The following is a 25,605-nucleotide window of genomic DNA, read 5'->3' on the forward strand; positions in this document are numbered from 1 at the left end:
CAGCGACAGCTCTTGGACCACGCCCTGGTGGCTGCAGGAGCCTCGCTTTGGTTGGAGCTGTGCCCTGCCAGGGGTGCCCGGAAGAGCCGAGCTGGGCTCTAAGCCACCTGTGGACATATGACTTGTGCATCAGACAGCCCCAGCTCCTGGGAGGACCCAGCCCTCCTCCCAGCCAGGCCAAGCCCGGCTCTCAGCAACTGCTCCCCTCCCCCACCCCGCAAGCAGGAATGGGGAGAGGAGGTTTAATCACATGACATCGAGCTTCTTCTCCAGACACACCACCCAGAATGAAATGCTCTCTGCCCCGCCGAGCATTTTAAACCGAAACACACTCAAACCCTGAACAGGAGCCGTGTTTCTACTTCTCTTTTGTGGGGGCTGTAAAGGAGGGTGAGGTGCTGCCCCCAGTAACGACGCTCAGCCTAGGAAAATCCCCAACACAAGGCAGACACCTGCTTCACACGCTCCCCGCCCAACCTCGCGTGGTCCTCACCGACAGTTCCCCACGCTCCCCAGGCTCAGCGATGACAGCGACAGGGAAGAAAGCATGCAGGTGCTGGTGTGCTGGGTGTGAGTGGGGTGTCTTCCCGGAGAGGGGACATCAGGCTCAAATGCACTGCCGCACGGGCTGGCCCGGCGTGCGGACACGGCGTGTCTGGAGGAGCCTAGAGACGTGGAATCTCCCGAGTGTGTGCTTGTTTAGGGCCTGGGGGAGAACCAGTACACACAGAACTCGCCAAGACCGCCTTTTCTCTAGTCCACACACCAAGAAAAACAGGATAAGACTGCAGTGGGCAACTTGAAAAGTCCCCTTCCAAAATGTAAAGGGATACGTTACAGTGGAAAATGCTTTAAGAGATCCTGCACATTTATGGAAACACGTCCTCACCACGCTCCTGACTGCCTACAGGTACCAGTTATGAAAGAGCTCATCCTTCGGGCTTTGTGAAGAACGAGCTGCCTGCCAGAGATCTTCACTTCCACACTTTCCCCTCCCATCTACCGACTCCTTTCCATGTGATACCACGATGCTTAGAGCTGGCAGGGCATAAGGCTGTCATTCTTACAGCGCGAAGAAAATAATTTGGCGCCTTTTATTTTTGTGATCACAGAGATTGCAATTAATACTCCGGCTGCCTTGGTATGTAGACCAAACCTTCTGCCACGGTGTTTTGTGGCGCTATAGTCTAGGGCAGCTCTGCCAATCTTTTCATTCCAACAGAAACGACGCCAGCTTTCTCAGGGCTCAGCAAGGTATCAAGAGGCTGAAGAGGTGGCCTGAAACCCTCCGGGGCGGGGGCGGGGGGGGGGTGCGGCCAAGGGGGATGTATTCCTGGGTGCTTCTCTACAAAACAGCAAGCTCTCTCAAGATCCAAGGGCTTCGGTCTCCCCATACCTGCTGCGAGCAACTAAAATATAGACTTTAGAAAGGAAAAGTAGTTAAAGTTTTATGCCATTCATCTATGGCCCAGAAGCTTTTTAATTTATAGGAAGAATAAGGCAGAGAAAATAGTTGTAGACAGAGAACAGGCAGTGATTTACGAAAGTGTATGATCAGCGCGGGGAATTACTACCTGCATAACATTAGACTCTCAAGATATAAAATAAGAAATAATTATAACTCACAGAAAGTATAGGGGTAGGGACAGCAGAGAGAGCCAAGACAGAGTCTGACTGGGCTTAGACATCACCCTAGAATACCTGTGAACTGGCTCAGCTGTAAGATAATCCTAGGCCCTGCCCCCTCTCATCCAGGGCCCGCTGACCGGTCTACACCAATGCCCATATTTACCACAAATCCCAGTGACGCCCGCCAAGTGTATTAGAAGAAAGAAGAGCAGTAAGAACCGAGCCCCTGTGCAGTCATCAATAGCTTGTTAATGCTATTCTTGTTGACTCTCTGGCCTTCAAAACTCATAAAATCACACATATTTTTTCTCAAGAGAGTCCTTCTAACCAACTCCTTTGTTTGCACATGAAAAAACTGGGGCTCAGAAGTGTGTGATGTGCCCCACGGAGTACATTCCTGGGACGGCCAGGAGGATGCAACTGAAGCCCTTGGCCCTGAGTGCTCCTAACGCTATGCTGATCTCACACACCACCCCCAACCCCTGTTCCTGACCTCACAGACAGCTTCTCCCTTCTGTGCTGGCAGACCAGCTCCCATTCTCTGTCCATACTGGGTATGTGATATTGTTATATAATAACAGATACGTGGTCTGTCTGTAAAAAGTCCAGCCATTGTTAATATAACGAGAACAGTTTGCATGGAATTGATGTAACCTGGCGGCCAAGGAGAGTGGGCTGGAATGTGCATGGGTGAACAATGACGACTTCGCTGTACCAGTCAGTGGGGGTGGTAGACACCATTGAGTGAGCACATGTACTGTGTGGCCATTGCATTCAAAATGACTGAGCGAGTAGAGCAACGAATCTGCATTAAATTTTGCGTTAAGCTTGAACATTCCTCTGTGGAAACTATTTGCATGACTCAGAAGGCTGCAGCTATGGGCAACTGGTGATGGGCAGCTTCTTCATGACAATGTGCCCACTCATGTATCACGTCGTGGGCAGAACTTTTTGGTGAAACATCAAATCACCCAGGTGACTCGGCCCCTCTACAGCCCAGATTTGCAAATTCTGGCTTTTCCCAAAACTAAAATCATCTTTGAAAGGGAAGAGATTTCAGACCATGGATGAGATTCAGGAATATATGACGGAGCAGCCGACGGTGATTGGGAGACCGGGTGTGAGGTCCCAAGGTGCCTCCTTTGAAGGGAACTGAGGCATCATTGTCCTATGTACAACGTTTCTTGTATCTTCTCCAAGAAATGTCTCTATTTTTCATAGTATATGGCTGGATACTTTCTGGACAGACCCATATACACATCTAGATCCTGGTCCAGAGTTCCTAAAACCCTCGTCATTTCCTGTGGGACTGGGGTAAAAGCGCATTTTTGGTTATAAAATTTGGTCTTGGTCCCCAGTTTCTAATGTAAGAGCCTCTAAGACCCTTGGAAGCTCCAGAGTGTTATCTTGTATATCCTTATTATTTGACTGGTGGCTGGGGACCTTTAGGCCTCAGAATGGGGGCTGGTTGCCAGAAAGACCAAGGTATGAGGGAAGGGTTGGAACTTTCGGATCCACCCCCTAAACCAGGGAGATGACAGGGACTGGAGATCAAGCTAATCACCATTGGCCAATGATTTAGTCAATTGTGCCTACCTTAGGAAACCTCCATGAAACCCCCTAAACTGTACGGTTGGGAGAGCTCCCTGGCAGGTAAACAGATTAAGGTAATGGGAAGGTGAGGAGCTCCATGCCCCTTCTTCCATACCTTGCCCTGTGCACCTCTTCCATTTGGCTATTTCTGAGTTGTATCCTTTATCACAAACCAGTCACAGTCGGTAAAGCATCCTGAGTCCTGTGAACCACTGGAACAGATTATCGGACAGGAGGAGGGGAATAGGAAGCCTCTTCCTGCAAGTGGGCCGGTCAGAAGTATGAGTGGCCCCGCCTTCTGACAGATCTCTGAAGTGGGGGCAGCACTTGTGGGATCCGATGCTAACCGCAGGTAGTTGGTGCCAAAATTAAATTAACTCCTAGGACGCGCTGTTGATGGCCAGAGATTTGGAGAATCGGTTGTTGTGAATAAAATAACTCAGAGGTGACTTCCTGGATCCAATCCCTTGCCCCTTTGGTCCCAGGGTCCCTGCCACGTCCTGCCATCAGTGGGTAACTGACCTCAGGCCTTTCCGACAGGTGAGATCCGCCGACCTTACTTCATGCTGCCAGGAACCTTGCATGACAATAGCTGGCTCCCAATGGTTTCGGGGCAGCGTGCCTACCGCCCTGCTCTGCCTTGACCTGATGGGTCTAAATTTCAGCACGAGTCAAAACTTTCCATTAAACACCAGCTACAGCTTTTGACTGACGTGTCACATCGGCCAGCTGCAGGACATGCTGGTGTCCACTGAATACATAAACACATGTAAATATTTACTTCTAAGGAGGACTCTGTTCTATTATCTTTGGTACAGAAACACAAGCAAATATTTCCATGGGTCATTATTAGTATACTTCTAACAGGTGTTGGACTAGAAGTCAAAACTCTGAAATTCTACTCCCAGCTCTAACTCATAGAGCGAGTGGGAAAGCTCCCCTCTCCCACCTTGACACGCTCACCCGTATGGGTGTGGTCAGGCCTTCCCTGCCCACCTCAGTGGACCAGGAACGGCATCAACAAGAAGCTGGATGTGAACACACTTTATATGGAATTACACGAGGCGCCATGAAGATGTCCAAACTCTACCCAATCTATGCAAAAAAAAAAAAAAAAAAAAAAGGTCTTTCTACCCTCCTACATAATAATATCCAAATATGGGAATAAAATGGTGGCTACACTGTTCAATAAGCAGTTGGCAGTCTAGACTTGTGCTGCCCAACAGAAATATAATGTGAGCCACATATCTAATTTGAAATTTGCTGGGGGCCACATTTACTTCACTTAAACCAATATCTCCAAAATATCATTTCAACATGGAACAAACAAAACTTGCTAACAAAATATTTTGCATTGATCTGTCCATACTAAGTCTTTGAAATCTGGTGTGCATTTTACATTCCAATCCCACCGCATTTGGACTAGCCACAAGCCACGTGCCAGCAGCCACACCTGGCTAGTGGCTACCATACTGGACAGGGCAGACTTCAGACATGGCATATGGCTCCACACTTGGGCGGAGCCTATCAGCGAGCTTTTCTTCGGTGCACAGCACCACGCCTGGTAGGGAATCGTGCCCAATCAGTATACATGGGATGCTTGAGTGTGTGGACATAGCCTGTGCCATGGAACATCTTTAAAATCAGAGTTGGAATCAGGGCTTTAAAAAGCATCAGATCTGTGCTGATCTTTTTCTGTTCTCAAAACACAGAAGTCTTGGCTTGCAGGCTGCCAAGAGGCAAGCTGCTGGTCGTGATGACATTCTGGGCGCGGAATCTACTGATGGAAAGAACGTTTCTCCCCAAACCGTCTTTAACCTGCCTCGCTGCAGACTTGTCTCTAAAGGGGCTGCTGCTAAAAGCCCAGGGAGCCTGCTGGAAACAGATGAGCACTTGCCCCTGAGTCCTGTGTTACTAAGAAATCATTTGCATGCTGTTCAGCGAATTCGCATAAAATCAGAGCCAAGAGATCTTGGCTGGGTTTCCAGGCCCCGCTCGTGCTCCAGGCGGCTATGACCACCACTATTTATCCCCACTTACTCAGGCGGTGGAGCAAGACAGACCCCCAATTAGAATCGGCATAAAAATGGAATCCCTTCCCCACACTGACATGAAAATCAGTGTCCTCGGGGGCGAACTCAGATGTAATCTGGCGGCCGCATCCTTTGTTATGACAAGAGTTTATTTTATATGACTCTGACCTACGGCATGAACACACAGCCTCGGCTGGGGTTGTAATGATCCATGACGGCACGCACACCTGAACGCCTCGGAGCTCGGATGCCGGCCCGTGGGTCACCTGGGAAACCAAACTCACCACCCTTCATTCCAGAAAGCCACAGGCCTCCATCCCCAAAGCCACATTTACCCTAAAGGACCCTGTCCCCTTCTAGCCAGGTAGGGCGAGGGGCAAACTCGAGGCAACGTGTGACTGCCTCTAAGTGCACACCCCTCCCCCCTTCCTTTGGGACCGAGGGCCCATTCACAGACAGCAAGTGCACAGAGGAAACGACACAGCGCAGGAGAGTGCGGAGGAAAACACACAGAGAGCACAACGCAACACCAGTGTCCACTTTGCTGTTTTATCGCGACTGCCTATCTCTTTCTAGGACCAGTTCCCAGAGAAATTCCATTTTCATGACAAACCCGGCTCTTACGCCAGGGTAAAGGCTGCGGCGCTGTTATTATCGCCATTGTTGTTTCTGCGAAGGTCATCTCCGATGGTATGTCTGCGTGAGATAAATGGTTTCCTAAACAGGCTTTTCTGCATCCTGCCGCTGGCCAGGCTTGCCCCGAGTCATCCCTTCTGGGGCCTCGAGTGAAAAGGCTTCCTGGAAACCCCAGAAGAAGAGAGGGGACGGAATATTGTGATCAAGAGCGCCAAGTCCTCTACGGGCGCCTGAGTTCAAATCCCAGCTCAGCACCCAAAGCAGCTGTACTCGGTCCCCTCTGACTACAGCCGCACCCCGACTGCTGCATCCACACCGGCAGAACATTCAGAAAGCGGCTGGCATGGAGTGTGCACCTGTGAACGTCTGCTTTACCATAGGTAGAACCACAGTGTCCCCTGAATGTGGCCAGTACTCCTTGTCACATCCACACAGCCAGGGACACTCTGGCTGTCCTCGTGCAAAGATAGAGCAAAGTCACTGTCCGCGCATTCAGCCGGTCAGTCGACACTTCCCGGGCACCTACTATGGTGTGCCCGCTGAGCACCGCGGGTCCAGTGATGATCCAGTCACAACCATAGGGCCGAACTTCTGTGGACAACCTGGCCGATTCTCCCTCCACAGTGTCTTTCCTGGGCATGCCATCCCAGTGGGCCAGGGGCTCAGCCCATCCCGGGATGGACACCTGCCACATCTGGCCTCCTGCTGTCCCCTCCGCCACCAACAAAAATCACTACCCTGCTGGACACAGTCACTGGCTCTCCACTGTAAGAAAGATCAAATTGAAGTTCCTTGAGGAGACACTCAGGGCCCTGGGGAGTCAGCCTCAACTAAGTCCCCAGCTTTGTCTCTTTCCGTTTCACCCCATGTCCCCTGTGTTCTGGTCACGCCGACCTTTGTAGCATTCGGGTCAGACTCTTACATTACACTGTTTATTTGCACACGGTACCCTTTCCCACAATCCACAGGGCAAGCTCCTATGTGTCCGTCTAGACCCAGGCCAAATGGCACCTCCTCTGGGAAGCCACCCTTCAGTTTCTCAGGACAGACTCCCTGGGTTGCAATAGTTCTGTTTGTGTGACTGTTTCCCCAGGAGACTGCTCTCGGCAAGGCCAGAGAACAGAGACACAGAGGTTGCCGGAGGAGCTGAGGAGCACATTTTACTGTACAAAGGTTTCCAAGTGAAGCCACGAGGCAGATGTTCAGAGTTAAGGGAGTGTAGGCAGCTCCTACACGTCCCTCAGCAGGATGGGCTGCTATTCAAAATATGCGAACAATTCAGCTCTGCACAGGAGGGTAATTTAGATACAGCAATACAGCACAAGCTCCCCCAGAAATACCAATATTCACATCCACTAAGTCGTGTGCCTATTAATTCTCTGCTCAGAAAAAAAGGAGGAGGTAGGAGAAGAAATAGAACAGGTAAGCAGGTGCCATTTAAAGTCTCTTAGCCTCATTTTATTTTATTATTTTATTTTACACTATGATTGCTTTGCTTCCTCTATTTCGCCTTATTGTGGAATGAGTCATTTCACCAAAGTGGATTTTTCAGATAACTGCAGCTGAAACTTTTTAAAAAATTTAACTGTTTGCAATGGAGACACCTTGGAAGCCTATCACCCTCTCTGCTTGAACTCTTCAACGCTGACTGTGGAAAGTCACCCAGTCCCGATAAGTCAGCGGCGTCATTAGGACAAAAGAAGATGGTCCCGTGGGTGACCTCAGGGCTGGTGACGTCTTCATCACTGCCCGCCCCACACACGAGGCCGTGTGTCTTAGTTCCTGAACTGGTTTTAATAGCATTTTTATTTTCTTCCTTACAGTTGGACTCTTACAATAATTTCTCTAATAATTTTCAGGCCTCTACTACCAGCTCAGTACTAGTTTACTGTATTTAGTGTTTCCATGACCTGGGGAAAAAAAGGATAACTCCTTTTGTGAGAAACTGTATTTCTTTTTTTTTAACAAACTGGGTGGAAAATTACTCAGCCTCAAAAGCAATGAAGTTCTGACCCAGGCTACGACATGGACGGACCTCGAGGATATTATGCCAGGGGCAATAAGCCAGACACGAGAGGACAGACACTGTACGATTCCACCATGAGGCACGTGGAGCAGCCAGATCCCTAACGACGGCAGGTGGAGCAGTGGCTACTGGGGACTGGGAGCTGGAGGGGGTGGGGAGGCACAGTTTTCGGGGGACAGAGTTTTGGTTCGGGGTGATGAACAAGTTCCGGAGGTGGAGGGAAGCAATGGTGGCATGACCACCAGTGACCATTCTTCATGCCACCGCACTGTGCATTTAAAAATGGTTAAAATGGTACATTTGATGTTATGTATATTTTACCCCTGCATATGTAACCTTTTTAAAAAGCAAACCCGTTAAGAGCAATGTGCAAGCTCTTATGAGTCAGGGTGTGACCTTTAGCATGTGAACTTTTGTGACATCCTTCTGCCCAGCAAGGCTTGAAATGACTTCCTGGTTCCAAGGCGTGTTTAGGATCGTCGTAACTGAGAGATCTCGAAGGTGTTGATGGACCTTGCAGCCACCAAGGCCTTTCCTTCACCAGTCACAACACAGGTGACATACAGGTGCGCTTCACCTCCACGTGGACATTATAAATAATCTCAGGGAGAACTGGGGCAGAGAAAGGGTGAGCTTTCTCCTTTTTGCACTGGAAACCAGTGAACCCATCCTGGGCAGGGACTCCATACCTCCCCTGCTTCCCCTGAGATCAGGCCCTATAACTAAGCAGTCACGTATAAAGCCGTTAAAGAACAAAGATCCTAATTATCTGAAGCCATTAGGATTTTAAGGATTTCTAAAAATACATAAAGTAGGCCTTTAAAATATTATACTGTTGCCTTAGAGAGTATAAATTAGACATTTTAGATTATATTGGACCAAAAATTTTAAAGCAGTCTGGTCCATAAAAGAGAGGAAATAGCTGGGGGGGCGTGTTCAGTTCCACAAACGCAGAGCACAGGGTTTGGGGAACCTGGTGTTGAACTCTGTCTCACTTAATGAAAGGTTACTATTGTGTCTCTGCCTGAATAATAATTTCCCTTCCTTTTTTGCTTCCTTACGAAATACCATGAAGTTCTACTCCCAAAGTTATAACAAGTTGTGCCTGGGAGAAAAGTTTAATTTTTTATTTATGCATGCTTTATTAAACAAAGCCCTTACAACAGTTCTTTTTCTTCTGATTTGAGTTCCTTATTCAGTGCATGAACTTCAGATTAGTTACATATTCATTCTATACCTGTGTGATGACATAGAGAGATACATAAATTAATGAGAAAGCAGGAAAAAACGAGAGAGAAATGTTTAATAAGGAGCCTAGTAAGACTTTCCTATCTTGTCAGGAGTTCATGTTTAAGTTTCTTTAAGAAAGTAGTTTCCTGGCTGATGGTGAAACTCCCTGAGCCCCGCAGATCAACACAGCAGCATCCTGTTGAAATGTTATTATGGAAACACTGTGCTGTTCTAAGCCAAATGTATCCAAATTAAACTGAGGGGATGGAAATAACTCTCCCTTGATACAGCTGGGTGGCTAAAGGTGGGTTTGTTTATGAGCAGAATAAAATTTACAGCTAGATATAAAAACAGACACATCATCATCTTGTAAACTTGAGTAACATGTCATTCCACTTCTGCCCTCTGAAAAAAACACACTCAGGTCATGCCTAAAATAAGAACGGCCAAGGGCTGAGCATCGCACCCCAGGTAAAACCGCAGACTTCCCCGCCTTTTGATTAAGGCATGAGGCTTGTTAAAATTGGACAGTGAGGTCATTTCTCCCAAACCAGGAGCACACTGTGGATGTCATTCCCACACACGCACACGCACGCACGCTCGGACACGCACACAGACACGCCAGCCTCCCTCCCGGAGAGCTTCTGAATCGGGTATCTGGTCTTGGTATGAAGCAGTTTTTACTACTTGTTTTTCAAAGGCTATTTATGCAGACTATTGGAGCCAAAAAGGAGAGAGACAGAAACAAAACGTTTCCCTCTCTTCTTTTAAACTATAAAAGCTTTAAAAAATCCACCCCCTACTTACTGGAAGAAAGACAGTTAAGTGGCTTTCTAAAGAGATGCAAAAGAAATCCCAAAGTCACGTGCATCAAATTGTTACATTCGATAGGCTTCTGTTTTACATTTTTTAAATTTCTTTACATTTCAGAGGACACCAATTATCACTCGGATGGACTAAAAAGGGATCTGGTGCTGCCTCTTCGGAGGCGGAGTTACTTGACTTTGCAGAACCTCTGTTTCCTCATCTATAATTCCACTTCCTACCCTCAGGGGAGGTTATCGGGGTTAAATAGTCTCCTGCCCATGAAAGTGTTGTACCCAGAGTCTGGCACACACTGGGGTTCAGACATGCTTGCTTCCTTCCTTCCATGACTGTGCCAGCGACCGTGCTGCGACAGACGAGGATGGGGAAACTGACAGGATCGGCGGGGATATGGGGAAGAGTGTTCCAGAGGCTTCAGCCAGAGACAGTAGAAGTCTTTAAGGCTATACAGTGCCCTGTAACCCATTTTAAACTGAGGCACAGGCTGTGTTATACTAACACATATATTACTTTTTAAGGTGGAACACTGTTTTCAGCTGTTAATTTTTAAAAAGCCATTCAACCTCCTCTGTGTAAACTGCAAATAGGACCAGAGGAACCTCAAAGGCTAATTTAAGACGATAAGCACTCCTGTAACAGTCTGTCCTGTTTCTGCTACATTTTAGTCCTCCTCGGATACTGTCAGTTATCTGCCTGTCTGCTGTTCTGACTTCCTCACAATGCTGGAATCGGGAACCGTCTAGACTAGCAATTTCAACTGGTGCGGCACAAGAAGTTTTAAAACATGCAACACCCGACTATTTAGTCAGGGTCACTGACCTCTTTTCCATTAGATCGTCAAGAAAATGACCACAGCCAACACAACAATAGCCACCTGGTGTAAATGAGTCAAAATTATACCTATTTTGTTTTGTCAGATTGGCAAAAAACATATTTTGTGGCATACTACAGAATGTCAGTAATTAAGTGTGCGTGCGCCATGACGTGAAAAAGGCTGAAAATCGTTGGTCCAGACAGTCCCTGGCTGTCATGTTTTTCCATTATAGCTCCAGCACTGTTATAAATATTTTTTGAATGAACGAGAACTTGAACCCACATAGCCACATGCCCTTGAGACACTGGAAACACTACTTGAGGAAGCCTCCACCCTTTTCTAAATTCAATAAGCACTGCACTAGCAAATTCACTTTGGTTACCTACAGAGAGGAGCCCAATTTTAAAAGGAAATGAAAACAGGGGTCGCTAGTTAGATATCAGCCATCAAAAACGATCGTCTACGTTGATATAATTCCACCTGTCCCCCGTTGAATGGGGCTGTTTTCCAGAACCGTCACACGGAGCTTTAGCGAGTGCTCACATCCATCACGCTGCTGTCCCCTATGGAGGGGTTCCAAGGCCAAGCCCACTGCCTACCTCACACGCACACCCACGGGGTCTCCAGTGAATGTGTGGGAATGCAGTGACGACAAGCAGGCGGGGGCCCCTCTGCGGCAAACACAAAACACACTTCAAAAACAAACTCAAAGAAGGAACAATAACCTGAAAGAAAAGACCACATTTCAATTTCCTGACCATCTTTAGATAAGAAGCAGGAGAGGATCAAAAATAGATACACTTGATTCAGTTTCTGTTGAGGAATCTGGTGCCCTTAGGAAAACACATCCCGAGAGGCAACGCAGCACAAAGAGGTAGCTACAGGACTCCAGTCTGGGAATGAAGACCAGCTTTTCTTGACTTGCTGGCTCTCACGTGGCTTTGTTAGGCAAAGCTTCTCTTCACGTGGGAAATACACAAATAACAATAAGCGTGTGGGGAGAGGAAGGCAGAGAGAAGTGGGAATATAATACCTGCCTTGCGTAGGGTTTGCCTTGAAGATTAAATGGGTCAGTAGATATGAAATGCCTTTGGACACGTTAAAATCCTACCTAATATCTAGCTGTTGAAATTTTTTCACCTGGAGAAAAACTCCATGAAAACTGCTTTTCATAACTGAATTCATTCTCCAAATACACTTTTATTAACTGGTTGTTAATGAAGATTTAATACAATGTGAATTCCAACATTTTTCGACCAGGCAGTGTTAGTATAAGAGAATGGGAAAAAAAGAAAGAAACCTCATATATAACCACAACAATGACCACATTCTTTTCAAAAGGATCACAGAAAAAGACTCCTGAAATTGAAGAAGAAATGAGCGATGATTTGAAGCATTCAGTCAATCACATCTTCCCCCCAATGTCTCCATCCTGGCCCAAATCACTGCCCAAAGCCATGGATTTCTTGCTGTGCCTACTCCATCCGTCTGGGTCGAGCACAGTGACTTCCTGAGCTAAGTTCTCCCCGGTCTCATGAACTGAATGAAGTGGAGCCGGAATGACCCTGCTGCAGCAAAGCGTCCCTGGTGGTCCAGGTCCAGCATCACCTATCTGATCTGGCCTTCTCCCTCCGACCAGACTGGCCCTTCAGTTCCTGCAGCGCATCACAGGTGCTCAGGCCTCTGGCCTTTGTTCTCCGTGTTCTGTCTGGTCCTCCTTCCCATTCCTCTAGGTTAAGGCCACCTCATCCTCCAGGCTTCAACCCCCTTCCCTGGGAAGACGTCCTTGACTCTCATAAATGGCCCTCCTGTGTCTGCATTTCTTCTCCCCCAGCTCTACCCTTGCTGGACTGTACCTGCCGTTTAACGATCCTCACCCCTCCCTCCCCCCTCCCCGCCCAGAGTGTAGGCCACGTCTGTGCGGTTCCCACTTCCCATGGGTCTGGCCTACGGCACATACTCAATTAAAAAAAAATGTGTGGGATTAATGAATAACCAATTTCCTGTCTGCTTTAATTGCATGATCCAGCCCCCCCACCCCAAACAATTATTCCCTAGAAAACAGAGACGCAAGCGAGTCCTTAACAGGTAGAAGGAAGACATCTTTTTTAATATCATGCCGAGCCAAGTAAGTGGAGAAGTTTGAAGGCAGAGTCGAGTGTCTCAACTCCTATTAAATATCCCCAAAGTCTCCACCTTTTCAAACTACTAATTTACTCATTGGTCATGCCCTTGCGGTATTCCTTCCAAAGGTATTTTCAAATTCCATTTGACGTGTACTTTCATCAGTTAATTTTTAATTGAGCCAAATATTAAATGCGCACATTAACCAGACAAAGCGTGTTTAGCTACTGATCTGCCGTGACAGCCTGTGTTATTCTCACACACAGGCCAAGCATGAAATAGAAAACTAATAACCCCTTAAGTGTATTCTCAAAGTATCATTTATGGGAAAGAAAACTACATTCAAAGGAAACTTGTGCAATGGCTGTCATTTTTTTTTTCCCTGAGCCGCAAGCTGTTACAAAGCTGGGAGGCTCATTTTCTCACGGATGCGGACGAGCTCAAGAGGCCCACTGTCACTGGATGTGTTCATTAAGAAGGAATCTGGCAGCAGCACAGGGGACAGATACTTTGGAAAACAGGCCAATTATCTGGGTGTCCTTTATAATTTGAAGTTTCTGAATTCACTCCTAGATAAGCCACTTGAAGAGGGTCTGGCAACAGTAACACGGCGCGCAGATGGTCACTGCAGAAACGACAGGGAGGAAGGGAGGATGGGGAGAAGAGAAAATTTGCTTGTGGTTTCATTCATGGGGACAAATCTGTAAGCTGACACATCCCTCTTCTTAAAAAGTCCCTAGAGCAGTATGGTCAAGCTCCATTACAAGTAAACAAATCATACCATCTTTTTCAAACAGATGACAAATGGGGAGTAATAAGGCTTTGAGTTTGCTTCATGCCAGGGACGAGGAGTCTCAAAATACAAATTCCACCAGTTCGTAAAACCACAGACAGGCTGCGATGCCCGCGTCAGTGAGAACAGAGAGCTTGGCCCCAAGTCGCCCGGCCAGCGGTTTTCATCTGTGACACCCCTGGTGGTCCTCTCGCTGGTCAACGTCTGGGGGAACAAAATCTCAGGTCCTCTCACCTCGGGGCACAGTGAGCTGTCCTGTTACACCTTCAATCGGCTGCCTGTTTTCATGGGAGCTGGAGGACCTTTTATCCTGACTTTCCTGCCGTAGTTCTTTTATATTTGAGCTAACATGCAGCTCAGAGGCAAAGCCCACCTTGTTCCCGCCAGGTGAACCTTGGACAAGCCCTGATTTCTTTAACAGTAAGGGGATGGATAATCTCAAACATCAAGAATTTCACAGTCTGGACAGGGCTTGTCATATGAAACGTGAGGACCACAAGCACCTTTGCACATGTATGTAGACTGTATGTATGTGTTTGTGCAAATAAGACATAATGCAACAATCAGTAGGCTGGTGTCTAACATTAGCATTGAGAACTAATAAAAGTTGACTATCAAGCAAAATCTAGATGATTTCTCTTCAGGTATGAATGACATACCTTTCCAATTCAGTGATGAAGGATCAAGTCAAAAGAGTTAACAGGCATTTTTCTTTTTTCATTTGTATTAAATATTAACAGATCTGTGGGATGGGACAGTCAGCACATGCACACACACACACACTCACACACACACACACACACTATACTAAGGGGAGCAGAAGATGTCAGTTGGGTTAGAATGAGTTCAATGCCCCAAATGCCTCTAACTTAATCACTTTATTAGTTCATTAATTCAATAAACAATCAATGTGTGTGCACCTCTAGCTATTATGCTAGGTGCCAGGAGAAATTGAACAGGAGAAATATTTTATTAAGTGAGAAGTCCCAGTGAAGGAGAACACTTGATTGTATAAGCCTGCACAAATGGAGGATACTATTAGGATATCAGAACACTAATTTCACTCAAGTTGAATTATTTTTTAAGCAGGCAACCTGGCTGTGGGAACCTAGCCTTTGAACAGTAAAACTCCGAGTTAATCATCTTAAGCCAATCCAGAGAACTCTACAGAGAGCTTTTGGGGAAAGGCAGTGTGGGGAAAGCAGTGATAAAAGAAGATAGATAGAATCAGCAGCAGCCACTGGGACTACTTTGGGACTTGAAAGAGAAAATGGGAAATCTACATGGGTTGGGGGAAATGGGTATTATACTCTGACCAAAACTTCTCTCTCGAGCTCCAAATCCTTAAGGCCAATAGCTAGTGGGCATTTCCACATGGATATCTTACTGGAAGCTCAAGTTGAAAATGTCCAAAATTAATTTCATCACATTTATCCCACAAAATAGTAACTGTTCTTATCTTTCCCTTCTCTCTTAAGAACAATATCATTTTTTGAACCAGCTGGGCTTTGAACTTGAGTCCTTTGCTTCCTCCTTTCCCTCATTGCTCTCATCCACTCTGTTGTCAGTTCCTGGGTTTGACTTTACCATCCCCCATGTCTGTCTTGTCTTTTCCATTTCCCACTCCACCACCATGGTTCAAACCTCCTACCCGGTCTCCCACTATCTAGCATTCATCATTGTCAATCTTCTGCAAGTCCACAGATGTCTCAGAACCCCTTCAATATCCTTTTAACAGCTACCAAGTTACACACAAACCGCTAGACTTAGGACCCAGGCTTAAGTTACGAGAGGCCCAACTCTTTGCAATTCCCCAAACGTGCCTCGGACATTTCTGCCTGCTTTGACTCCTCTGCTTCAGTAACTTCAAGTGCCCGCTCCCCCTCTCTCCTACCGATCGTCTCTGGCATCAAACTCTTCCAGATCCCCTTCCACCTGGGCCAGATCTCTCCATTCACTAAAGAGTGTCAACTGCACAGCAGTTTCCATATGGACTTAATCTCACTACTGGTTGGTAAGTTCCTTGAAGGCAAAGCCTCTATCTTACACTTGTTTTACTCAACTGAAGCCCCTGGCATAGAGCTTTGCACATAGTAGGCTCTCAAAAAAATGGTTCTTCAGTGAAAAAAGTTGGTGTGCATGCCATCTCACATGAGATCCTACAACCTTTTCACCTTTCATCACTGTCCTGATGACTAGGAACTCGGGGTTAAGTTCTGCTCATTTTCCTCGATTAAGACTTCTGCAAACCCTTTTCTTCTTATCCTGTCACTTTAATAGGTAGTAAGTGCCTCTGCCTCATTGTACTTATAATTTGGTTACAAAATAGCTCAAAACCACCTCTAAAATTTTTCAGTGTTAAAAAAGAGTTAGAGAGAGAGCGAGACAGAGAAATGCTGGCTGGAATTCATCATGGAAATGGCTCAGAGACAGTCCTGAAATTTTAGACTCGGAAGTGCCAACTGGCAAACTTTATGAACTTGTTTTTTTTTTCAAAGAGATAAAAAAAATCAATATCTAAAGCTGATGATATAATTTGTAATTAATTTTTCCCTATCCTAATTGTAAGAAGGTAATATATGTAGCAAATCGGCCTTGAATGAATAGCACTAAGCATTTGTCCCATATTCTCTGAGAACATTCTAATGCAGCTGAGTGGAACATTTGGCTGCAATTCAACTTCAGAGATAATACATAGAAATAACATTCATCATGTTCTAAAGTGGAAGAAATCTTAGTGCTGCTTAAGAAGAGTTGGAACAAGTCAAGAAAAGTCAATCGACCACATGGATCCCTTGCTTGGTGCTCCAAGCGTTAACTCTCTGTTCTCTTTCGAAGCTTAAGACAAGACAGTTAAAAGTGGAGAAATACAGTCATTGGAACTGTCACAAGAAAGAGGTGTTGGTTTCAATGATAAAAATCTCCCCTGAAAATTTGAAACTTCTCTTAACTAGAAATGAAATAGAGCTCTATTCCTGAAGTTCTGAAGGCAAAACCAGGAGAAGCATGGAAATACCTGTTTTGCAAATAAAAGGTTTCCCACTGAAGTGTATATGCTGTGTGCAATGTCTCAGAGAGATAGATTCTACAGTGAACCTTCTGGTAGAATCCGCCAGTCGCCCAAGCGAGTCACCCAAGTAGCTCTTAGCATATTGCTACAAATGGTCACCCCAGCATGTCAGGGAGATTCCCTTTCGCACATGTTGAAGAGGGTGTTTGGGGAAGTGTCTTTAGTCTAAGTTATTTTAGTTAACTTTAGTAAGTCAAAACTTATCTAAGGCTACACCATAGCCCCAACGCTACTTTCCCCCAACACAGAGCAGAGCCAGGAAAAATTCTGCCAGTAGATTCCATCTCTTCCCTGCACAGGATTGGAACTTACGGTCTAAAGGGAATGCCTCGTCTCTGTGAAGAGAAGTCCGCCTCGCCCTGCTGCCTCTAGCAAGACTGGAGTGGGGGTCAGACCCTTTCCTGCTGCCTCTTGCTGGGATCCAGGCATAAGGCTCATTCTTCGAGTGAACTCTACCCTTCACACGTTGGAACAGAACAAGGAGCCCCACCTTGGAAGGAGGTCTGTCTCTGGTGGGGCCATGGGCAAGTAGAGGACGGTGAATGGGGGCTGTGGTGGGATCCCTATGAGAAAGCCCATGTGACTTTGGAGAGAGAGAAATAGTCAGTCTTCATTCTCCCTAAAGGACAGCTGGCTTTATCTTTTTGTCTGGCAAACAGAAAGCAGAGAAATAATGTTAGCACTTACAGAACTGAGCGTAGATCAGAACAAGAGGTGACCGCAGCAATACGTTTAAAAACGCAAACGGCTTTGTTGTAATTTCAAAAGTTTTACAATCTCCATTTAAAGAGAGGGGACCAGGAGGGCAAGAAGTTAGATGCTGAACACCTGCTCTTTGGGAACACAAATCACAGAGGACTGGGACTTTCTGCAAATAGCATTTTGGAAGAGGAGCCTCTTGATTAACCGAACAGCACTATAACCGAAAACCAAAACAAAACACAGGCTTTTTTTTTTTCCTAACCCAAAGAAGAACCCTTGTTCTGGTTCAAAATCTACTTGTATTTTTCTGCCTGCAAGAATTCTTTAAGGAAGACGGTTCTTCAAAGGAAGCTATTCCAATCATCCTCATCAGAGCCTTGATTTCTTTTCATTAAAAAGAACTAATGAAATACTTTAAGAATGTCAGACTAGTGTTTATTAAGTCTTCTTAATGTGTAGAAAGAGCACTTAATGGGTAAATATTTAACAAGGGAACTCCCCTTACCTTTCAGTTCTCTTAAGCATATATCTTGTTATACAGGATTTCAAAATTTATCTACATTTCTCCTCCTATGTAAATCAGGCCTAATGCTCAAGTGAACAGCCATGATTAGAAATAACTTTCTCAGACAAAGACCGATGTGTACCCACAATAGCATATACTGACTTTTCTTCTTTTCCCTCCGAAGTCTAGGATTGTGCCCAGCAGGCTGTGTGGCAACTACTAGTTGACTTAGACACCCAGCATGAGCCTGTGAGGTCACCCAGGAGATGGGAGAAGCTTTCCTTCCTGTACCCCAAACTCACCCAGGGCACACAGAAGACTTGTGATCACATCTGCCGAATGACCGTCTCAGTCCTTGGCTGATATTCATCATCAGTTGACGTCTAACTAATTTTGTTTGAATCAAACCAAGAGGGATAAAAGAGACGCTTCCCAGGGAAGGAAATTCACTGAGTGGTCTCTGTATGGAGTGGGGGAAAGGGTGACCAGCTTTGGAGGTTACTGCTATACCTGAATGAGGTGATATTAGATTACCTTAAAAAGGTTTAACAGAACCTTTGAACCTCAAATACAATATATCTCTGGGGGAAAAACCTTTCTACCTGCGCACTACAAAGACAGCGTTGTGTTTCTAGCACGGACGCGCTTCGGCTGAAACCCTGCTTTGCTGAATGACTGCAGAGACGTGATGGGTAACCTCCGCAATGGGTGTGGGGTGTGCTGAGTGGGAGAGACCACTGTTAATAACAGCACCCACACACCTGCTTTACGAGTGGTTTATCATCCCTCCAAAAAGCTGGCTAGGACTGGGAGTAGAGATAAGGAAAAACTGTAAGAGTCTGCCTTAAAAAAAAAAAAAAAATCTGTGGCTTTTTGTTACCGGGTGTGCTGTGTGGCCTAATGACATTTAAGCAATCTGAAATGTACCAGTTCAATCAAGGATTGCTAACAAGATCAATCAGTTCTCACTAGAAAGCACAGCTAAGTAACAGGAGGCGTATAAGCAAGCTGTGTTTTCACCAGACATGAAATAGCCACCACAGCCCTGAAACAGAAAAGAGAACTGAGCGAACTATAACATTTTACAAAGGTCCAGAAATATAATTACTCAACAGCACATGACTGCAAACTCTACAAGCAATCATGTATTTTTTTCCTACAAAATGAATTATTGAAAGAGGTCATGTGGTTGTTAGCAGGCAGATGCACTTTCCCAAGGAAAGTTCATCATTAAATATATTATTTAAGACTGGATCATCTTTGAGCTATTTTTAATCTTATCGTTTTGCTGCCAAAATTGGCCACTAGCTGCCGATACTCAGCCCCTGGAAAAATGACGCTGTTTTGTGTGTTTTGTACACAGGCATGGGAACGGTATTGCTTTCCAGTTAATCAAATGTTTTGGTAGAACTGGACTAGATACAGAAAAGAGAAATTGCTTGTTGACCAGCTAATAAAAGGGAAGCTACCGCTACGAGATGTGGAGAAGTAAGTTTCTGTCTTCCTAAACCACAAAGACCAGAAGACCAGAAGTCCAAAAGACCACCCGCCTCCCAATAAAAAGGCACACCACCATCTCATCAGCAGAACGAAGCCAGTCAGCCTCCCCTCTGGTTCGTTCAGCAGTCCCCACCTTGCTCTCTTTTAAAACATGAAAGTAAATATCACATTTCTCAGTTTAGAGAGTGCTATCAATTTTCACTCACCATCTACCTGCCCTGGTCTCAGCCCTTTGCTCGCCAGAGCCCCTTATTCTTGAAGCAGCGCCGGGGCCACTAAAACCATCCACAGAATTTAAACTGTGTTACAAAGGGATAAAATAATAACTAATGGAGAGATGAAAAGAACTAAATCTCCTGCCTCTCACCGAAGCAGGAAAGCGATCTTACATTACTGGGCGATGCCAATACAAACTGCGTAACTACCATCAAAAACCTTGCGGAGAAGACGGAGCTTATCGTCATCATGGACCTCCTGCCTCTTTCATTCCAACTTATTGCCCCCCAGGGTTAATAGTAGGGACCTGTGAAGCCACTGCAAAGGGACCCTGGAGGATCCATCCTGGACTGTCCATCTTTATAAAAGATGTCCCCAGGAATAGTAGTAGATGGTGCATCTCTAATTTTAATGTGCACGCAAACTCCCATAGAGCGTGTGAACCACAGGCTCTGGCTCCGTAGCTCTGGGGTGGGAACTGAGATTCTGAATCTCTGAGACACTCCCAGGCGCCGCCCATGCCGCTGAACCGTGAACCACGCTTTGACCACCAGGGCTTAGACACCCCCTGGAACTGCTGCCATCTGTCTGCTCCCTCCACCCTGCCTCTCTGTCCATACCGCACAGTGTCTTATTCAGAGTTAGGGATAAAGGCACATCCCACTCTACACCAATTTCTTCTTTAGTCTTTATTTAATTTGTAGGATTCTGGGACCATCTCTCGAAAGCCTCTCATTCTAAGGCCCTGCTTTCTCCGAATTATGGAACGTGGAATGCAAATGGTTTCCTCAGCCTCAAGAGGTTCTGATTTTGCATTAGCAGCAGCAAGGAAAAACTGACTTCGAGTCTAAAGCCCCCACGAGTAGCTGTTCAGTAGACAAGTGACCCACAGAGTCCTGGATCCAGTACAAGTTGCTGCCAAGTGTCAAAAGAATGTGCTAGCTCTCTTCTGAAACTTTATTATTGTTATTAAGAGTGCTTTGCACTGTAAGATGCAACACGTTATTAGAGATGCAACCCCGACAGAAGCAAATTTGGAGGAAAATCTGTCTGTATGCCAGATGCCTAAAACAAAAATTTGGACCAGTGATGCACATTTGAAAGAATGGGTAAACCATTGCTACCACTTTTATTCCAACATGTCCACTTTGATTGCATTTCCTGATATATACTTTTTGCCAGATTTCCATCTCCTACACGGTCATTCATCTATATGTTGTTCTGAAAACTCTACATTTTACCATCAGCCATTTGTACTTCTCTCTGATTTATTTTTCCTATAATAGGTTTCGTCAAAAATTTTTTTTATCATGTTCTATGGTATGTTGTTGTGGTTTGGCATCATAAAATGTAGCCTCTGCGTTTCTTAACCTCAGATACCTGTTGACCACAAAGATGGGCTGGACAACAGAAACTCTATTTTGAAAGAAGGAAACTGAGCCTTCACTTAACAAGAACACTCAATTGTATGGGATTACTACAACTCAACAGCAAAGATCAAAGTTATATCTTAATTTTGATCATACACAAATGCCCGTTTCCCATCTTTTTATTAAGTTACTTGTTAGATGACAGTTACCACCTTAGCTTTCTGTCAACTAGAAAGGCATTTTTTAGATACTTTACTTTCCATAAAAATATGAAATAGTAAAACTGTTAAATCAGTTTTACTTGGGTCTTAAAACGACCATTTCGGAGTCTGGAAGGCCCTACCTCTTTGGCTATAGTGGTTAAAAATAAAACCACCTACTTAACCAAACATTTAACAGAAATATTCATTCTGCCCTTTGGTGAATTCTTCCAGAATTACTAAAGATCTGATAATACAGCATCTCAAAAAAAAAAAACAATTTACAAGGAGCATTAGAAAGTAGAGATTTAAATGGGGGGGGCGGTATTTTAGTCAACTTCACTTTTAAACAGTAAAGAGTGGCACGAACATTTTGTCAGCTTTGATCAAGTGGGCTCAGATATATTCATGTCAGCCATGTACTTTTCTTGGCCTTTTCTCTTTGTGACCCCTTCACATCAACACACTTTGTAAACTGTAGTAAAATATGGAACATGCTTCTTGAGATTGAATCCCCTGGTAATCATTTTTAGGCTTTCTGCTCCTGTTAGATCCTATAAAATAATTACATTAGTAATTCTCCCTAGAGACTATAAAAGGAAGCACTGAACAGATTCCTTTTTCCAAGGTAATTTTGTAGCTCAAAACAAAAAGTCTGAAAAAAAAATTCAGACAAGAATTATTGCTCTTGTACTCTTTCATGAATTAGCAATTTTAGATACAAGGTGGTATAGGTCTCAATTGTAATTCTTCTCCTCCCCCAGAAGACCACACACAGGCACAAAGACCTTTACGGTCGCATGACAGAAGCTCCATCCAACACAGCCCCAGAAAAAAATCATCTCACAGATGCTCCTCAAAACTACAGACATCCATCACTTCAGCTAAACGCAGAGCACGAGAGAATTCACAGCTAAGAAGCAGTTCATCTATGCTTCTTGCAGGGACTGTAGGCGCACACAGGCTCAGCACAGGAACCAGATGATGCTGGTACTAGGGGCTGAAAACGCAAAGATACTACAATTCCAGTGAACTTGAAGATCGTACACCAGTGATAGAAATAGAACATGAAGTTCACAGCCAATGCAAATTCTGTCACTGACGAGACAAACTAAAGCATCCGCAGCTGAATGTCCTTCAAAGTCACTTGGCCACGCCCACTGGGAATGTGGCACGCCCTGCAGGCTGGGGACCCTGGGCTCTTGGAAAGTGGACTTACCTCTTCAAAAACACAGCTAAACTTTCCAGGGACAGGGGCCACCTCGGCTGTCCTCTTGGGGTAGATGTCACCGAGTAAGTCAGAAAAAGCTTGCCCCTTGGTCCTTGGACGCATCTGTTCTTCTAATTGGGTGCTTCTCAAATTTTAGGACAAAGAAGAATCCCCCAGGGGAGGTTGCGTAGGATGCGGATTGCCAGGACCCAACCAGGGTCTCCCATTTCAACAAGCTACACAGGCCAGCGAACTACGGTGGCGGGGATCCTTGGAGCCCCCTTCCCCTGTTTGAGGGAACCCTGGAAGGGTACCATTTATCCCAACATCTCACTGGATAGCAAATGCTGGATCTTTGAACCTCAACAGTTGGCAAGCAAGGAAAACACTTTGGGTGGCCAGGAGCGATCACAGTAGGGTTGGCAGGATGCGTTTTGTACAAGGGAAGAGGGTGGGAAGCAACAAGCCCGAGTTTCCTTCACGGGCTCATTAGCCAGTCCTTGGCCTGGGAGCCCACCCACACACCAACCACCTGAGTCTAACCCGAGACTTCCATTGCAGACTCACATTCAACCAGACATGCACCTACCCAGCCTCCGTTATCCTGGATCCAGGTGTGCAGGTGCCGGTTCAGGTACTCTGTCATCCACAAGGCGATGTTGTCCACCAGGGGCGACATCTCCCGGTTGACGCTCTCCACACACATGACCCCACCGAATTCAAAGAAGGCCACAATCCTCCCCCAGTTCACCCCATCCCTGAAGAGCTCCTCCACCACCGTGGCAAAGCGTCCCCTCGCGGTAAAGGGCGTCAGGTGCAGCTGGCTGGACATCTCGGCGAAGTCCCGGCGGTAGCGACGGGAGAAGTCGTCGCCGGCCTGGCGCAGGGTCAGGTGGACCACAGGTGGCACAGGGCTGAGCGCAGGCCCCGCGCCGGCGGCGGGGGCGGCAGGGGGCGGCGGCGAGGTCCTGGCGGGCGCGGGGGTGCGCCCAGGCTGGGAGGAGAAGATGCCCGGCGCGGGGGTGGCCCCCGGGGCTGCGGCGCTCGCGTCTCCGGCATCCCACTCGTAGCCCCTCTGCGACAGCTTATAGTGGATGTACTTCATCACTATCTCCCGGTTATCATACCCTGTTCTCCCGGCGTGCGCCATCCTTCCCCCGAGGAAAAGCCGAGGAAAAGCAGCCGGGAACCGACAGCACCTCTCGCCCCCGCTCCCGCCCCACGGCCCCGAAAGAAAGAAGAATAGTTATAATCCAGCGATTTTATTGGATGTGCTTTGCATTCTTGGATGAGGGGGTGTCTTCAGTCACGCGGAACACTTGATTCTGGTGTTTCCCTTTTGGCATGAGATGCAGGAAATTTTGATTTCAATTCCTTTCGGATCTTTATTTCATGAGGCACATTATTATTAATTATTGTCAATATCAGTTTACTTCCTCTACGACCCTGAAAGGTTAGGGGTTAAAAAAAAAAAAACACCGATAAGTCAAAATCAGGTGCATCTGCCTTTACATTCTGGGTGAAAGCAGGACACACACACTACAATCACACGGCTGTAAAGGATGTATTAAACTGCCTGGAAATTAAACTTACTTGAATGCACTTAAAGTCAAAATCCCAAATGTTTCTATTAAAAGTTACATTAAACCAATTTCCTGTGCAAAGAACTTACTTGTATTTTTTAAGGGCAGCATGATCCTCTGTCAAGTTTCTCTTTTTGTGAAAACAAAACCAGCGCATACGGCAAAGACCCCATCGATCTTCAGAGCTCCCCGGTGGGAGCTGCTGCGAAACTTCCCAATGAATCAGGAGTTCGGGGTGCGTGGGGAGCGGCGAAAACGAGAACTGGCAGATGGATTCTCAGACTTCTCCTTCACAGAAATGTCAATCCGCAGGAATCCCAACCGGAGATCTCAAGAGCACGAGAAAAAAAAGGGGGGGGGGCAGCGGTGGCGGCAGATGAATTACAATGTTCAGTCCAGTATTTGCATAAGTCCTGTGATTTCCCCCCTCTCGGCAATTTACACGCGCGCACACACGCGCGGGCACAGACATGGACCCCTGTCCGCGGGACCGCTTCACGCCTCCCCGGGGGGAAAGACAGGGACCGGCGGCCGGGGGACGCGCCGGGCACGGGGGCAGGAATCCTCTTCTGATTAAACTCCGAACGGCAAATGCATTTTCCGAAAAGCTGCTTGATAAATGAAGGCAGGACGCGCCCGGCCCGCCGGTGCAGAGCCGAGGAGCCCGCGCTGTGTGTGGTGCGGCGAGGGGTGGGGAGGAGATGGTGGGGGAGGGTTTTATTTTTTCCCTCTTTTCCTAAAAAGGATGACTGCTACGAAGTTCTCCCCCCTGGACCCCCTCTTCCGCTGCACCCCACCGGCGCACCCCGCCTCCGGGCTGCGCACCCTTTCTCCTCCTCCTGCTCCTGCGCGGCGTTGCTGGCGGCGGCCGTCTCCCCGCGCTCCCGCCGCGCACCCGCTCCGGGCGATGACGGCCGCGCCGGCTGGGAGGGCCCGGCGCTCGGCACCTTCGCAAGCAGCGGCGGCGGCGGCGGCTCCGCGGGGAAACCGAGAGCGGCGGGCCAGCGGGCGGGCCGGCGGGCGCGCGTCGGGCGGGGGAGGGGGCGGAGAGGAAGGGGGCGGGCGCGGGGCGGGGGGGGCCTGGCCTCTTACTTCATTCTCCGCTCGAACCGACTGGTTTCCTGTACGTACGTCACACGGTTCATTCAAAAAAAGAAGAAAGAAAGAGCCCTCCTCTGAGCGGCCCCGCCGCCCCCTCCGCCCCGCTCCCTTTCCCGGGTTAAAGGAACCGCGGCCGGGCCGGGAGCGGCGCGCTTCGCCGGGGACACATGGCGCGCAGGGCCGAGCCGGGGAGGGCGCGCCTGGGACGGCCCCCGCCCGCCCTCTGGGCCCGCTCCTCCCGCTCCGCCCGGCCGGTGGGTGGCGCGGACGGCGCAGGCCTCCCGCGCGGCCGCGGCGCGGTGGGTGTGCGAGGGGCCTCCTCGGGCCTGCGGCGCGCTCGGGGCCCGCCAGGGGCCGGGGCGCCCGGGGAACTGCACGCAGCCGGGCTGGCGGCGGCTGGGTGGGTGGGTGCGCCAAGAAAACAAGCGCGGGGAATCGCTGCGAC

At 47.3% G+C, this 25,605-nt stretch overlaps 1 protein-coding gene across 2 annotated transcripts in view; it reads right to left on the bottom strand.

The window, feature by feature from the left end:
- The window catches only part of BCL2 (BCL2 apoptosis regulator), a 162,720-nt gene extending 137,394 nt beyond the window's left edge, over positions 1-25,326 (bottom strand). The window contains exons 1-3 of one of the 2 annotated variants that reach the window (XM_053913440.2): positions 25,152-25,326; positions 24,149-24,388; positions 23,066-23,922 (exon numbers count right to left, since the gene is read on the bottom strand). In XM_053913440.2, coding sequence (XP_053769415.1) covers positions 23,066-23,626 — 561 coding nt within the window. In that variant the 5' untranslated portion in view covers positions 23,627-23,922; positions 24,149-24,388; positions 25,152-25,326. Of the gene's footprint in view, positions 1-23,065; positions 23,923-24,148; positions 25,096-25,151 lie in introns of those variants that run through there. The other variant, XM_045187964.3, reaches the window with a different exon arrangement.
- Positions 25,327-25,605: the final 279 nt, after the last annotated feature.

The sequence above is a fragment of the Desmodus rotundus genome, chromosome 10 (assembly GCF_022682495.2).
Source record: "Desmodus rotundus isolate HL8 chromosome 10, HLdesRot8A.1, whole genome shotgun sequence".
Classification (NCBI taxonomy): Eukaryota; Metazoa; Chordata; class Mammalia; order Chiroptera; family Phyllostomidae; genus Desmodus; species Desmodus rotundus.